The sequence below is a fragment of the Choristoneura fumiferana genome, chromosome Z, assembly GCF_025370935.1.
Source record: "Choristoneura fumiferana chromosome Z, NRCan_CFum_1, whole genome shotgun sequence".
In the NCBI taxonomy this organism is placed as follows: Eukaryota; Metazoa; Arthropoda; class Insecta; order Lepidoptera; family Tortricidae; genus Choristoneura; species Choristoneura fumiferana.
This window is the reverse complement of record NC_133472.1, coordinates 10,620,843-10,638,737: the sequence shown is the minus strand read 5'-3', so window position 1 is coordinate 10,638,737 and position 17,895 is coordinate 10,620,843. Positions and strand designations below refer to the sequence as shown.

General features: G+C 38.1%; 1 protein-coding gene across 1 annotated transcript in view; it reads right to left on the bottom strand.

The window, feature by feature from the left end:
• Positions 1–318: 318 nt before the first annotated feature.
• The window catches only part of LOC141438523 (uncharacterized), a 33,329-nt gene continuing 15,752 nt past the window's right edge, over positions 319–17,895 (bottom strand). The window contains exons 4-5 of the mRNA XM_074102407.1: positions 7,471–7,654; positions 319–2,451 (exon numbers count right to left, since the gene is read on the bottom strand). Coding sequence (XP_073958508.1) covers positions 2,347–2,451; positions 7,471–7,654 — 289 coding nt within the window. The 3' untranslated portion in view covers positions 319–2,346. The remainder of the gene's footprint in view (positions 2,452–7,470; positions 7,655–17,895) is intronic.

Genomic DNA, 17,895 nt, shown 5'->3' with positions numbered 1-17,895 from the left:
GCTCTAATGAACTGTGACTTTTATTCCAGGATCTTATACTACGAAGTGCAAAATTCGAACTTCGTATCTTGCCGTCCCGCTGACGCTAATATTATTTAATACGAGAGTGAGAGGGACGGTACGATACGAACTTCGATTTTCGAATTTCGTAGTAGCCCTCCAGATCAACATAGGTAGGTAGGTATATCGGTTAACACGATAATTCCGCCGTCAGTTCAGTTCATGCGCGACATGGAGTAAGTGGCGTGCAATAGCTAGTCATAGATACGTATTTAAGGAAATATCTTCTTTTACGTAATATACACAATAAATTATACCTTAATAATTTGATTCATTTATTGACAATTGTTTTTTGTAATCCCAAAATACATACACATTACAAACATAAATCCATACTAATATTATAAATGCGAAAGTGTGCGTGTTCGTACGTTTGTCCGTCTTTCACGGTGAAACGGAGCGCCATCGTCGTGATTTTTTGGCATAGAGATGCCTTTGGGCCAGAGAGTGACATAGATAGGCTACTTTTTATCCCGGAAAAATGCATAGTTTCTGAGGGAACAGCGCGCGATAACCGAGTTCCACGCGGGCGAAGCCGCGGGCAAAGGCTACCCACTAATAAAACAAAGCTAATACTAAGTAGGTACCTATAAGTTAGTGTGGTGGTACAGACCACATATTACAATTAAAATTGATTTTATAATTAGTTACAAACATGGGAAACATCTCATAAGTTTATAGTTGGTCATGGGACATCGTCTACATTAACTTACGCTCTAAAAGAACTATACATTTATTTAACGTTAAATAAATATGTTTCTTTATTTCTGGCTTACCTACAAGTATGTACAATGCGCTTAAATAATTTTCTAATAACGTAGTCAAATATATGTGGGATCGAAAATTACTATGATTGTGTGTAATTTTAATATACTTCATTGTGTGCATGAATAATTAAAGTACATTTAAATAAGTTAATCTTAAATCTTCTAAGTAATTTAAACATAGGTACGTCCAAATGTAGTTCTACCTAAACATCTATTACCGATATAACAAAGATTATACAGCGTGTATTTTTTTTGATACTACCTCAAACTGTAACCAGACGAAGATTGAAGTGCTGTGAACCGATATCAAACAAATTGCTAATTTATTAATACCAGACTGTATTTTTAGTTTTTGAAATATTTTTGAGCAGTAATGTAATGCGTACAATAATTTGTTACGAGAGAGAAACGTTCTGTGACAGCTGTCACGTCAACAAGTGCGACAAAATTAATTTTGTAAGGAAAATAATAAGTCATATTTTACTAAAACATAATAAAATGTGATTATTAGGGCCGTCACAAAATACCCTTAAAGTTTTAACATACACGCTGTATACCCGTACGTAAGTACATTGGCGGGAAAGTAAGCGTCCGGCCAGTTCGAAGCATCCATCTACGTGGTAGACGCAGATTTGGTAGGCCTCCTACTAGGTGGGCTGATGACATTATTTACGCGGTTTGCGGGTAACTGGTATTGTGCAGGTGGCCAGTTGTCATTCATTGTAGCGGAATACGCCGTAGGCCCTTTATTTAACGCATCCAATACCACCGACGCACATATGCGTTTTCGGAACTTCGCCTAGTGCCGCGGTCATAATTATTCATATATTTTGAACGCACACGTGCGTCGGTGGTACCTGTGGAAGTCAGGTGGTAGTGAATGAGTTTACAGTGGACGTCTTCCGTCTGCTAATAAACTAATATGATACGCTGACGTTTAAAAATGTTGTTCGCCGAAATAGACTTTACACTTGGATCTAATCTCGGCTTATACACATATAACCTACTGAAGGGCGCATGTCTCCTCTCAGAATGAGAGGACTTGGATCGTGGTTCCCATGCGCTTTCAGTGCTCCATCAACTTTCTTCATAATTTTCTTGACGATGTTTTCCTTGACCGTAAAGGTCATGGTAAATTGCAAATTTAATTTCGTATATAAATTCAGATAAACTCAGACTAAGGTGCGACCCCGAGCTCGAACTCTCAAACCCCTCCTTGACAGGCCATAGGTGAAACCACTAGGCTACTAAGACTACACACTTGCTTGCTTCAAACACTTGGATATGCAATGATATTCACTATTTAGATTTAGAACCTAAGGGGAATGTCCAGGAATAGTTTCATGTGCTCGCCGATGTCGGCTACAGAGCGTTCGTCGAGTTGCTAGCTGGGGTCGTCGGTGTCGGGGTCGTCGGGGTCGATGTCGTCGGGGTCGGGGTCTTCGGCGTCGTCCAGTGGCTGGCTGGTAAGCGCGGCCCAGAGCGGCGAGCGCGCGCCGAGCTGCGCCGAGCCGCGGCGCTAGCTGTCGCGTACGCATGCCGCCGCCGCCGCCGCCGCCGTGCCCATCGCGCCCACCGCGCTGAATAGGATGGCGCCCACTTCGCGGTCCGGTGTCATCTCCACCTGAACAATAAGAAAATATGTAACATCTAGTAGTATGGGTGCTCTGAGGATGAACTCTGGTTGAGTTTGAAACAAGTCAGTGTAGTGTGGTGGTGGTTATAGTTGGGTTTGTTTGTGGATGAGCTGTATGAAGACAGATTTGTTGCATAGACGTAGCTATCGTAAGGTCACGGGTCAGCAAAGTAATTGTTTCAGTTCAAAAAAACGGTAGCCGAATGCCAGTAAGATAATATTAATATCTTGTGCAGTGCTCACATCAAAAAAATCTTGGGATACCTACCTACCCATTATCCCTAAATAAATTATAGTACATTGTGCAATACGGGCCGCAGGAAGGGAATTACTAACGAGAGTCTATTATTGACTCGAGTTTGTTATCCCCTTACTGCCCGTGATACACACAATGATTTTCATCACATTACGAGGAAAAAAAATCAAAAAATAAAATTAAATATTTTGTGTCGAAACACTTCCCAGTTCGGCAAGAGAAAGACGCTAAGAAAAAAACTGAATAAAATAATGGCTACCCGTCAATACAGGGAAAACACAAATTCGAAAATCGATGTTCGTATATTGTACCGTTCCTCTCACTCTCATATTAAATAATATTAGCGTCAGCGATACGATACGAACGAACTTCAATTTTCGAATTTCGTAGCCACCTGATTGTCACTTTTTTCAAGTTGTCTACCATAGATATAATGCTAAGAACTGTAAATGTGTGAAGATTGCTCAATACGGCCAGATTCTTCCGACATGCTTAAAAAATATTTGCTAAAATTATTGCAAAACAATTTTATATAAAAATAACGAAGTTTCATGAAGCGTATTTAGATAAGTTGTGTGGTGTAAAATCGGGTCATAGGTAAGTTTTATAGTACATTGTGCATTAAGGGGCGTAAGAAAGGGATTACTAACGAGAGTTTGTAATTCTATTACGGCCTGTGATACACACAATGATTTTCATCACATTGCGAGGAAAAAATGCAAAAAAAGGGAAATATTTTGTGTCCAAACACTTCACAGCTCAGCAAAAGAAAGACGCTAAGAAAACAACAAGTGTAAAATTGGGTTATACTCGTAGCTAAGTTTTAAAGATGTAACTAAAACGTTGGCTGACTTAAAACCTCTTTAGTCTGAAATGACGTACCTACCTACTAACTTTTTAAAACTAATTAAAGTCATAGCTCCCTTGGGGAGGAAAACTATACGTAAATCCATAATTTCCGCAGGAACAATTGAGGACATTGTCCTTACAGGCATGAAATAACATCATTGACGAGCAAGTGTGATGAAAAAGATATCAATAAAACGTTGACTGACTTGAAACCTATTTACTCTGAAATGACGTAGTACCTACTAACTTGTTTGCAAATTTTAAAACTAAACTTTTCCTCCCTGGGGAGGAAAATCCATTACTCCCGCGGAAACAATTCTACAATACATTCATCATCTGTGAAACGTCCCAAAACACCATGTTATACGAGCAATACGTTAATTTCGTGTCAAATACATCCTACGTACTAATCCAAATGACGCCAGATATAGAAACAATGATAGATTCATACAATGATATTAATATAAGTCGTGATTACTTCATCCATAGCGTCACGATTATCGTACTAAAGTAAATTAGGATACTATCGATTTAGTGAAACAGACAGTTTAACATTGCTCCCGAGGTCAGCAAAATGACCCTCGGCCCGACTTAACACTTAGCCGTCCCAGTATTAGTGAAGAATGATCGGTTCATCAATCTGAAGGGAAGCTCTACAGCGGCCTATTTGGTGAATAAATGTTACGAATCAGCCTAGTGTAAGGCGCAGAGGCCCAGTCCGGCCCAGCTTGTTCCATGAAACTTGATACGCCTACACAGTTTCAATGAGCAAAAGGAAAGTACGATTTCGGTGTCCGAAAAGTTCGAAATAACGGGACTAGTTACGAATCACTTTTACTCTCATAGAAATATAACAAATACTTATCGATGTTTAATGAAATAAACCCGAATAACTCACGTCTTAAATCGAGTTTAGCTAGACATGTTTCGGGATAATTCGTAGCCCGTCCTCTAGGAATACCGCGACACGGCAGCTGCTGCAAAACGCGCTATTCGCGCCACCGCTCTGCCCGTGCGGGATTATTAACACCGCGACACGGCAGCTGCTGCAAAACGCGCACTTCACGCCACCGCTCTGCCCGTGTGGGTTTATTAACACCGCGACACGGCATCTGCTGCAAAACGCGCACTTCGCAGCACCGCTCCGCCCGTGCGGGTTTATTAACACCGCGACACGACAGTTGCTGAAAAACGCGCACTTCGCGCCACCGCTCTGCCCGTGCGGGTTTATTAACACCGCGACACGGCAGCTGCTGCAAAACGCGCACTTCGCGCCACCGCTCTGCCCGTGCGGGTTTATTAACACCACGACACGGCAGCTGCAGCTGCAAAGCGCGCAATTCGCGCCACCGCTCTGCCCTGAAAGGTTATTCCTATCCATAAAAAAAAACTAAATTTTTCATCCATTCCCCATTGTATTTTTATGAACCTCCTATAATACGGTGTTGGTAGAGTCGAACCCTTTTATTTCCAACCCACCTCAGAACTTTCTCATGTAAGTGATATTATTATTCGCCACGACATTTTTTCTAAAAAAAGTTTTCACATTAAGTAACTAAGTATTCAGTGGATTCAGAAGAATTTAAGTGTTATGCGCTGAACGTAAAAGCATTTTTTTTTATTTTAATATCAACATTAATGCATCGAATTGAGTCAATGTGGAATTAAATTAAGCATAGCGTAGAAGGTAGACCACAAAACATTCATGGTTATACCTATGTGGGCGCGCTGTTTGTGGTTTATTTGAACAATTTCATTATTATTGTTTCATTGATATATTGAGTGTTACTAAGTTATCGTATCCACATAAAGTAGCTTTTGCTATGGTGTTATTATAAGGTTTCTCAGAAATCTACAGGTTTATATCGCCAACTGATATATTATTTAGGTAGACAAAAATCAAGTAATGTTTAGTAGAATAAAGTTAACGGCTACAGATAAAAGCCAGCTGACGGTATTAAAATTAAGTGTTTTATGTTCTGCGAGATATGCGTGACTATAGTTAGTTTTTAGCTCGTTGCTAATCACTTTTACGCCCCACTAGCTATGTGCAGTGACCTAACAAGAGTTATTTAGAAATTTGGGCCAATCAACTTTTTTACCCACACTAATCTGTCCACGACATTTTTCAAACAATTGCAGATTTTTACTTTTATTTTTACGTACATGAATACATGCACAATAAGTTCAACCTATTGAACCTAGATATACCTTGTTGGAAGTGATTTTTTGGTAACGCCAGAGACAATTTTGGTAATGCAGGAGACGCCCAAAGCGTCGGTAAAATAGTTGATTGGCCAATTTGCACCGTTTAGACACTTAATCAAAGCTAACACAAGTTTTACAACGCCTCTGTTTAGTATCCTAACAGTCTGTTTCGGTTTCAGAGATTTTTCGCGTAAAATTAGAATAATAATATCCGTACCTGAGAAGCATATAACACTGCAATGCAAGTACTATATCTAGTACTAAGTACTATATGTATGTAGTATCAATTTCCGGTTTTTAAAAGTGCTCGCCAAAAAGGTAAATTTAACAAAAGACCATACAAAACAGCATTACTTGCTAAAAGCGTATTCGGCATGGCATCAAAGATCTTTAATAAACTTCCGAAGAATATATTGATGACCGAAGATATTCACGATTTTAAAAACCAACTAAGTATTTTACTTTTTGGCGGGTAAGGCCTACTATTCAATGGAGGAGTATATGCGTGATAGTTTGGCAACTTTTTAGACTTTATTTAGTTTACTGCATGGCTGAATGTGCCTACCTACAAGACATTTATATTTATGTTTGTCTATGATCAATGTACCAACTATTTTGACTTATGTTTGACAAATAAATTATTTGTATTTGTATTTGTACTATATCTTGGAAAAAACCGGCCAAGAGCGTGTCGGACACGCCCGAAATATTTATCTAAGGATTTCGTATTTTGTACGGAATATTCCAAGTTTAGGTAAGTATATTTTATACCTTAGGCTGCTATTTACTCTTAAACTACTAATAATTCTCAAGAAAACTTAACCGTTATAGTTTTCCTTGTAAGATACTTACTACCATCCTGATTTTTTTTTAACTTTTCCACCCACTGGTTTAGATTTTAGCGCTCGATTTTAATGAAAATTTTCACTTTAAAGTTGAATATTTTGCAAACAAATCACTGAACCGAAAAATTGTTTTAGCAACCCCCTAATGGTTTTAAAATACCTATCCAACGATAACCCTCACTACAAGATTAGATGAGAAAAAAAATCTCCCCCCCTTTACGGATAGGTATGGGAGGTACTCTAAAAAAGTTTTTTGAATTTTTTATTGTACTATTTTGTCGGCATAGTTTACATATATATTCGTGCAAAGTTACAGCTTTCTAGCATTGATGGTCCCTGAACAAACTCGCGGGCGGCTGTCCGCGGCTGTCTGACAGATAGAGAGACAGACAGACATAGCGAAACTATAAGGGTTCCGTCTTTGCCATTTTGGCTACGGAACCTTAAAAATTACACCAATTGAACTTTCACTTTTCGACAGGAAATCTGCGTAAATAGGTACCATGTAGGTATGATAAAATGCTATGTAATGAATGTGAAGTGTGTAATAGTACATCGACGCGGCGTTATTGCGGTGTCTTTATTGCTACCTTGCTATGCATAAATTTAGCGAAACGCTAACATATATATAAAAGCTAAAATGAACGCAAGTTAAACAAAACTATTTTTATTTAGGATCTTCAAGAATTCAATTTGGGTTTTGGCCGATAATGTAACACAAACTGAAATTCAGTTTCGGTTGCTGATACCAGTTCCCGGTTGGCTACTAGCACGATTCAGGTGACAGTTGTGATGATTTAGGGCTCCATAACAACAAACGCCACAGGGTGTAATTATTCGGTTACTTACCTGCGAGAACGTCGTCTGCTCTGGATCCGACCGTTCTTCCAGCACGGTGGCGAGCTCTAGCGATGGCAGAGGACGCGACGCCCGCGCCAGGCTCACGGCACGCCCACGCGCTTTCACCGGCGACAGACGCACCACCGACAACTCGCCGCGGTCCAAGTCGCAGTTGCGACGACGCGCGCGCTCCCTGACAAAAAACGTCGTGAATAGTCCCGAGGCCGTATTGTCTACCGTTTCTGGCGCTCGCGATCGCAATAAAGTGATAGTTTTTGTATGAGAAATCTGTCATTTGGTTGCTATCGCGAGCGTCAGTAACGTTAGGCGATACGGCCTCCGGTCGGTATTAGGGAATCATTTACTATAATTGAGTATAAATGTGTTATTATTCGTCCAATCAGAAAAGTTTGAAATACATCATACATTATACAGGTCGTAAGAAATAACGACCATCCTGTATTTACGATAATTCAGAAAAAATGCCATTTTAAATATGTTCTACATGAAATAACGTTTTGGTCTTAATTTAGACTACATTCACTACTGCATATTTTAATTTTGCTCCTATATTATTCGGGATTGATTAATTTAGAACGAAAAAAAAATTGGTTCAAAATATTTTTCATGACATTACATTTTAATAATATTCACTTTGGACGGTATTCATGTGGAATTAATTTTGTACCGAATTCAAAATAGGTACTTAGTCAATTCATGTGGAAGATTTTCCATTTGTACTGAATGACAGTAAATCAAGTGAATTGGTACTACAGCGCTATAGGTAATAAAAAATTAGAAACCCGAGCCTTAAAAATGCTAAAAAGAAGAAGGTCACGATCACGATTTGAATGGGTCCCGACTGTTGAACTTTAAGAAAGCTACCTACTTAACAGATTCTTAAGACCACTAGACGTGTTTTCTTCTTTGGAGTATTTTTTAAGGCAGTCGGGTTTTTAATTATTTTAAGTATTGTTTTATTACTTTTTGATATTTCTGTGAAAATGGTAGATTAAAAGTATTTTAACTCATTTAAATTTAGAATAGGTAAGTTAACTATTATAGCTTTTATTTGATACTCGCTTGTTACAAAACAATGTTTTTTTTTATTCCCCGCCATATCGAACCCGGCCGGGAATAGAACCCGGGACCTCAAGCTTCATAGTCAGGCTCTGCAATGTTAACAATGTTAACGTCAATGTTGTATACCCTATATCATATGATAAAATCCGTCCAGCCGTTTAGGCTGCAGTTAGGACCAAAGAAATGGACATACATACATACATACGAGTACATATGCTCGAAAAACATAACCCTCCTTCGGGCAGTCGGGTAAAAAACTTAAGAAGATGATCTGTATGTAGTACCTAGTATTATCTAATGTGTCCGTATAGATAAAATATAAGTCGACGTTCCATATTCGAAAAATGACTTAAGTCCTATATCAATTCTGTGCACTACTACAACACAATTCCACAGTGACCATAAATATTGTCTATCGTGCGTGTGGGCGTTCGTAATCGCATTCATCATCTCTTTCTACCCTCATTCTATACCATGTGATAGATAGAAACAGTAAAACGATCGTATACCCGTCTTCGACGAAGACGGGATAATTAAGATCGAACTTCACTTCAGGTAAGTTCGTTTGATCATCTAAATATATTTTTAAGTTTTTTACCTATATACGCTAGCTACAGCACCGGACATATTGTAACGGTGCATTGATGCACCCCCGTTTGAGATGCTCGACTCATGTATAGTTTGGCTAATGAAAGCTGAACCCAGCTATTATTTGAGTGGCAACATTATTCAAATGTCATGGGAAAACAGACCAAAGAGTATAAGAAAACAGACACTTGACCTTGTACTATTATCTATTCTGTTTCTGTGACATGTTGAGAATATTATAGTAGCTTCGTGTGTAAAAATAGTTTTTTTTTTGGAAATTTACTACTGATGAAACATGGGCGAAACAATCAAGTCGTGTGCCACAGATTATTTTAACCATGATAAGCAAATTCATACAAAAACAAGCAGAGGGAAGCCTTGTTCAAACAGAAAAAACCGGCCAAGAGCGTGTCGGACACGCCCAAAATAGGGTTCCGTAGCCATTACGAAAAAATTAAGTAATATTTTTCTAAGGGTTTCGCATTTTATAAGGAATCTTCCAAGTTTGTATATTTTATACCTTAGGCTGCTATTTACTCTTAAACTACTAATAATTCTCAAGCAAACTTAACCATTATAGTTTTCCTTGTAAGTATGATATAATTACTACTATCCTGATTTATTTTAAACTTTTCCACCCACCGGTTTAGATTTTAACAATTTGCACTTTAAAGTTGAATATTTCGCAAACAAATCTCTGAATCGAAAAATTGTCTTAGCAACCCGCTAATGGTTTTAACCTATCCAACGATACTCCACACAATAGGGTTGGATGAGAAAAAAATCACCCCCTCTTTACGTCTATGGAGGTACTCAAAAAATTTTTTTATTGATTTTTTATTGTACTATTTTGTCGGCATTGTTTATTTATATACCTGTGCAAAATTACAGCTTTCTAGCATTGACAGTCCCTGAGAAAAGCCGCGGACGGACGGACAAACAGACAGACAGACATGGCGAAACTATAAGGGTTCCGTTTTTGCCATTTTGGCTCCGGAACCCTAAAAAAAGAGTGTTTAGATGCGGTGACCGAATTTGTAGGTTAGTAGGCATGGTAAAATATTTTGATACTAATTAATATCCTTTTCAGAACTGGTCAATACAACTGTGGTTACTAAGATTCACTTTTTCTCAAAAATATTCGTATTAACCTTTTTATGTTCAACACATCGTTTTAAATAATTACTTATTTTCCAATAGGCATGCGATAGACAGAGAAACAAAGTACTCGTAGGCACGATTCTTATGCCTAATCGTCACTTTTGTACGGCAGAGACTATTACATATTATATGGTGATACCTGGTGGTGGTGATACCATCTGCAATTTTTTTGAATTTGCCGCGGTTTTGCAAGGTTCGTCTTTTATAAGCAGAGTCTGGCTAATTGGCTTTCATTGACCGACTCGATATAGTTTGTATGGATTCAATCCCACCCGAGCATTTGTGCTTGTTTGAATATCATAAAATATCGCCATGGACAACAGTTTGAAACGTGATGACAGTAAAGGGACGAATTTTGCCGATATTGCTTAGAAAAATCGATTTAATTTCGCTGAGGAGTTAGTAGTGTTGGTATGTTTAATAACTTAGCTAAATTTAACCAAGAAAATTGGATAAATCGGGAGTAGACTTAGCTCATTATTGGAGTTTGTTTAGTGACATGGACAGATGACGGATTATTTTAGCGCGCATGTTGTCCTAAGCTTATGGGAGTGGGAAGCTTATTTACAAGGATCGATTCGCGATAATACAGGGCCGCCGCTCTTTTGATGGATATACCTACATGAGATTGATCGACCGATGTATTGTAGCGTTACGTGCAGAATGTCTCTTACAATGTGTAAATTATACATTGACCCTGGATCACGCGACTAAAAATAATTTACAATTCTTCTTTAAGTTGAATCGGTATTGTTGTAAACCTTTACCCGCAGTTTTGCACGCGTAAACCACTAGATCTAGCAGTTAAATTGAGATTCCGCGATTTTATGCGTCTGTCTCAAGCTCGCTCCAGTGTCACTGCTCTATACCGAGACAATGGCGAAGCAACACTTGTGGCTGTTAAAAGTGTTACTTGCGTCATATAGCACTATACTCTATAGCTGGCTATACTCCAACATGTAAATAAAATCGTTCGTTCAATAAATTCCATAGCTCAACACCACTCGAACGAGGCGTAAAGAGTTCCAATCGGCGTCTGGCCTCAAAGTCTACATTGATGATGCCAATCAAAGAATGTGATGAATGTATAATTTTGTAGACTCGACGTGTCAGACCTTTTTTTAAACCCAAAAAACACTGCATCCAGTCATTTTTATCGGAGCTCTGTTCACTGACAAATACGGTTCCGAAATGTCACGAGAGGCGAGCGAAACCGCTCGAAACTCGCAAATCGAAGTTCGTATCGCACCGTCCCTTTCACTCGCGTATTAAATGACATAAGAGAGAGACCAGCAAAAGTTTGCTCGGCACCTGTATAAGAGGCTATATGGTTATTATCCGTTTTTGTTTCCGTCGCTGTTTGTGTCAGGCATTGTTGGGCTGGATACCTTATACTGTTCTTTGTTGCAAAATAGAGTCAATATTCCTCTGGTAAAAAAAAAAATCCTCTGGTACTGCGGCAAATGACTATTCGTCCCGCAACCGTATGTACGGGCGGGAGTGCGCCGCCGCCAATGCCGCCATCACTTATTCGCAGCGTTGGCGGGGCTGAGGACTCGTAGAGCTAGGAACTGTCCAACGGCCGGGGCAATTGCGCTGCTAAATGAATCTTTGACTGAAATCCAGGATGCTGACGTGTTTGCCGATGGTTGGGGAGCACTTTTATCTAAAATAATGTTATTTTTAGCATAGTATTAAGTATTAACGAGCTAGGCGTTTTGGTGCAAACTGTAAGCCTGACTTTGTATTGAATAAATAAATAAATAAATAAGCGTCAGTGGGACGGCAACATACGAAGTTCGAGTTTTGCACTTCGTGGTATAGGACCAGTTTTATTAAACGAGTATACCCGGGTTCATACCTTTGACAGAGGGGAAATTCACTTCCATTCTGCTCCATTATAGATAAATACTCAAAGTAATCGGCATATAAAGTAAACGTGTTAGCGCTTCCGGCTGGCACCGCCAACAAGCCTGCGTTACACTACTTCCGTGCAACCCCAAGCCTAAGAATTGTACAATTACTAGCAAGTCGATCGAATAATAGTTTATTGATTGTGATGTATGTAAATCGGCCTTGTATTTATTATCAATTACTATTTTTTGGTACTTATTAATTTTGATTTGACTTTACTTGTACTGTAGTACTTGCTTTTGTTCGACAATAATATATGTATATATATATATAATAGATAGATAGATTCATTTTTGATTATTCTTGAGACAACTGTGATTGTAGACGTTATATACTATGTTCGTTGACGGTAATAAAGTTATAAATTCTCAAAGTAAGTTATTTCTTTTGGTGGGTCTCTGGTGAATATCCAATATATGTCTTATTCCAGACGTCCATCTATAGTAAAGTTAATAAATTTGCCAGCAAAAAAATTATCAAAAATATGTGAACACGACTCTATTGTTAACGGTATAGAAGCGTGCTTAAAAGTATAAGAACTCAACTGTAGGTACATAGCAAATTTCGTCCTAATTCGTTCAGACGTATTAGCGCGAAGGAGTAACAAACATACACACGCACGCATGCACACAATGCATACTCGCAAAATTTCGAATTTCTAATTGGTAGTACCTTGGCGACCGAGCTTTGATCGGGCTAAAACTCGACAATAAGCATTTTCCCAGAGATAAGATCAAGCTAGATCGTTTTGTCATCCCCGAAAACCCCCAAATACCTAATTTCATCGAAATCGTTGGACCCATTTCCGAGATTCTGATTACAAATATATATACAAGAATTGCACGTTTAAAGGTGCTACGAGTATGATCAGTAGGATACATAGCGTGTGAGCTAACTTTGGGGCGGCAGACGTGAGCTTGCCTTCGGAATCCAAAAGCTTAATGGTTACTTGACCTGAAATGTATATTTCAGAACTAATAGTACATTACTGCAGAGGCCATGAAGTAAGGGATTGATGGACGAGTTCGGGGTAGACGGCCGAGTCGTAGACGAGGCCGGATAAAACGAGTCCAGCAATCCCTGTTCTGGCCGAGGCTTGTATAGTGCTTTTCTCAAACAATGTGAGGAAATATTTCATCCATCCATCCATCCATCCAATCCCATCGCATCGCTTCGCATCGCATCGCATCGCATCGCATCGCTTCGCATCGCATCGCTTCGCATCGCTTCGCGTCGCTTCGCATCGCTTCGCATCGCATCGCATCGCATCGCATCGCATCGCTTCGCATCGCATCGCATCGCTTCGCATCGCTTCGCATCGCTTCGCATCGCTTCGCATCGCTTCGCATCGCATCGCATCGCTTCGCATCGCATCGCATCGCTTGGCATCGCTTGGCATCGCTTGCATCGCTTGGCATCGCTTGGCATCGCTTGGCATCGCTTGGCATCGCTTCGCTTCGCTTCGCATCGCATCGCATCGCTTCGCATCGTATCGCATCGCATCGCATCGCATCGCATCGCATCGCATCGCATCGCATCGCATCGCATCGCATCGCATCGCATCGCAGTATCGCAAATGCTTATAGAGTAGTGGTGGTTGGCTGTTCGTAATTTTTCCTTTGTCAGTTTAATGTTAGTAAGTAAAATTAAAAAGTTAGAGCAGCGGACAATAATTGATTTTCATACATACTTCATGGCCTAGGCCAAGAAGTTATGTAGGGAGGTGGTAGGGAGCCATAAATGAGAAACTTCATGTCTCCATTTCGTGACATTAACGCATACATTTCCGAGCATGTTTGAGAAAATTATTATTATTAAAATTTATGAGGGTGGAAGCATTCTACACTTCCACTGAACGTAGATATAGTTAGTGTTTAGTTTTGTAACTAAGGGACCCCATACATCCCTGTATTATTATTTTTGCAATTTTTCTTTAATCGTATACTGTAGTTTTTAAGTATTTTATTTGTAATTATATTATTATGAAAAAATACTTTCTGCCAAGTTTCTTGCGGCGCATTCTTCTTGGCAATGATGGTCTTTCCGAAAGCGCTGATAATTTACAAATGACGTGTAAAAGCGCCCATTGCGGCCTATTTACTGAATAAATGATTTGAATTTGAATTTGAATCACTTTTAATGATGGTAACTGATAATAGTATAATATTGTTGAAGATACTGAAAAGTAAGCAATTAGATGAACGAGTTAGTTTGAAGGCCGACCCGAAGGGGAGGCCTTCGATAATACGAGTTCATCTACTTATTGCACTTTTGGCCGAAACGAAACATTGTGCTTTTCACGACCACTGCGAGGAAATAAAAAACATTTATCACAAAACAAACAATAACAATTCAAAGACTACGTTGCTCCAGCCGTGTGACACGACCTGTTACCGTAATGTATTACATTGTTGTCGTGTTTTGCGAACCATAAATGAGTCAGCTGTTAAATGTACATATGTATAGGCAGTTTCGGGTACTAGATGATTTAGCTTATCTATGGCCACATTTTCGAGCAGTGTCGTGAAAAATAAATTATTTCAATACGAAGCAAAATGAGGTTACCGTTGGCGGTTCCAATTAGCCTCCTATATGCTAAATAAAGTGCCCTTTTCCATTAAAAATGAAAACCGACATCACCCGACATCAAAACTTTGCCCCCGACCCTTCGCCTTATCGTCAATGAGAATATAAATAAGACCTCTTATACATCAGAACATGTACCTACATCCAAATCGGTTCACGAATGTCACAATGAAAAATACAGTCAGACATATATCTAAATGTAAGTATCTTGTGTTGTGAATAAATGATATGTTTGCTTAAAAAAAAGAAGTACCGTCAGACTGAGGAACATTATTCTAAAAGTTCGGTGTAAAAATCAGTCGACGTTTAAAGGGCTCAGGCCTGGAATATCCATTTTCCCAAAATGTCTGCAATCATGAACATGCAACATTTATCCAAAATATCTTTATCATATCAAAAATATCTCTATTATTTTAAATTTTATTTTAAGAGTACTAAGTATGCAAGCAATTAAACCTTTTACATTTATAACATTGATTTGAAAATAAAGCAGATATTATGGGAAAACAAACAAAAGCAGAACTTATTGTAATGCTAATATTACAGGAATGTAAAAATTATAAATAGGCGACTTCCTGAGATTGTACATATTTAAATTAGAAGACATTTTGAGAAAGCTGACAAAATAGAAGTGCTAATATTGTAAAAATGCAGACGTTTTGAGAATTGTACATTTTAGGAAAACAGATATTTTAGCTCTGAGCCGTTTAAAGCAATAGTTAAAATATTAGCCGGAGTATAAGGGCATTAATCGTGAATTAATTATTGCTTAATTTACTTCATACAAATTTATTCCATACAAATATAATTCATACAAATTTATTTCATACAAATAGAATGAATCGGGTTTGCCAGCGGCTGGACTAGCTCGAGCATTTTACTTGTTAAATCTCAGCACGAGCCAGTAGGAATCGACCTAGTCATCTGCACTTTATCTAATATAGTACGAGTACATATTTTCTATTGATTGGGCTTGGCACCGACTTCGAACTGATTAGTAGGAAGCGCACACAGAAATATATGTTATTTTGAGCAAAAAAGGCAAGGTATTGTGTACGAGAGGGCGGTTTGATGAATCTATGAAAAAAGTTTTTCTCATATATATTTTTTTGTAATCGTTAACTCTTTGGTGGCTAACTGGCAAGATTTCTTTTTAAAAAGTGGGAAAATAAAAAATAAATCGAGTCATATATCAGATGAGCAAAGCAGATGAGGTCAGAAAACTGTTGACCATATTATGGTACACACAAGTGGTTACGGAATTTCGTTGTGGTCGTATCTCTACTGAGACTATACACATTTCATCTGAATGAGTTTGTCATATCTTGCACAATATTTTATTTACGAAAAAGCTTTCCGCAAGATGGATGCCGCGATTGCTAACAGCCGATCAAAAATGACACCGCGTAACAACTTCTGAGTAATGCTTAGCCAAATTGAAGCGTAATCCTGATGATTTTTTACGTCGATTCGTGACCGTGGATGAAACATGGATCCATCGTGATACGCCAGAGACGAAAAACCAGTCAAAACAGTGGACTTCTACTAACGAACCTGCCCGAAGAAGGCAAACCCGTTAATTCGGCAGCCAAGGTAATGGCCACTGTTTTTTGGGACAGCCAAGGAGTTATTTACATCGATTACTTAAACAAAGGTAAAACAATAAATAGCCTTTATTATGCTACTTTGTTGCAAAAATTTAACGCAGTAATTTTTAAAAAACTACCTCATCTGGCAAAGAAGAAAATACTTTTTCATCAAGATAATGCCCTTGCACAGCGTTGACATACGCAACAGCCAAATTAACAGAATTTCGATATAAAATACAGCTACATTCACCCTATTCTCCAGATTTGGCACTATGTTATTTTTTTAAATTCCCAAACCTAAAGAATTGGCTTGGTGGGAAAAGATTTTCATCAAATGAGGAACTCATAGCTGAAACTGAAGCATATTTTTAAGAGCTTGACAAAAAAAATTTTTGAAGGCGTTGAAAAAGCTGGAACATCTTTGGACGAAATACATCGAATTGGAAGGAGATTGAAAAAGTTTTTTTACTCAAATTCACTGACTTATCAAACCACCCTCGTACCTACTTACACAATAAAAATGTATGGCGCATGTTAATAATACTCGTACACATTTTCATCAGCCATTCTATTTCATTATTAATAAGGTACACGTTTCGTTAAAACTTGAATTGGACGTTAAATAATATAAACATTGTAAAGGACAATGAGAGTGAAAATAATATTTATGAATGAATATTATGCTAATTCTAGCACTACGCTGTAGATAAGAAAAAAAACATCGCATTGCGCAATATAACTATAAGCAAGTAAAGTATAAAATAATGTACCGTATTAGGTACCACACTGCATCGGATTACCTAGGATACAACAGACAAGTTAAAAGAAATCATGTACGATATAAAAAATAACGAACACATCATCAACTTATTGGAATAAAGGTAAAAAAATGTGAAATTCGACTTCACTAAATGGTGATTTTCAAGAGCAAATGCATGATTTAGGTACTACTACTCAATATACCCAAAACACTAAAGGTTATTTACATTGCTACGAGAATCTCAAATATATTCAATATTGTAATTTTAACACAAATATTATTATGTGGTTTCAAAGTTATTTAAGAACACACGAGATATTTTTACATTGAGAGTTCCCTCGATTTTCATAAGTTCCGCTTATCAGAGCCTAACTTGATGAATGATGACAATGAGACATAATTGAAAGTATTTTTTTTATTTGATTAAAAAAAATGGCAAAAAAATAAAATCTAAAACATATGAAAACACAAATACGCGTCTGCATTAATATGTGTAAGTGGCGAGAAAGACACGTCAGTTCTGGGAGGAAATACACCCGATTACTTTCCTATTCCTCTTACTGTTTCATAGTTAGAACATAAGTCATCACATCATATTATTATAGTGTGTCGGATCTTGTTTCTTTCACATTCGCAAAGCAAGCATAGCTTTTGTTTATTTATCTGTCTACATCCATATCATAACTTCCCTATAATATGTTCAGAGACGATAAGCAAATGACCCACCCACATTAAGAAACTTCTATCTGTATA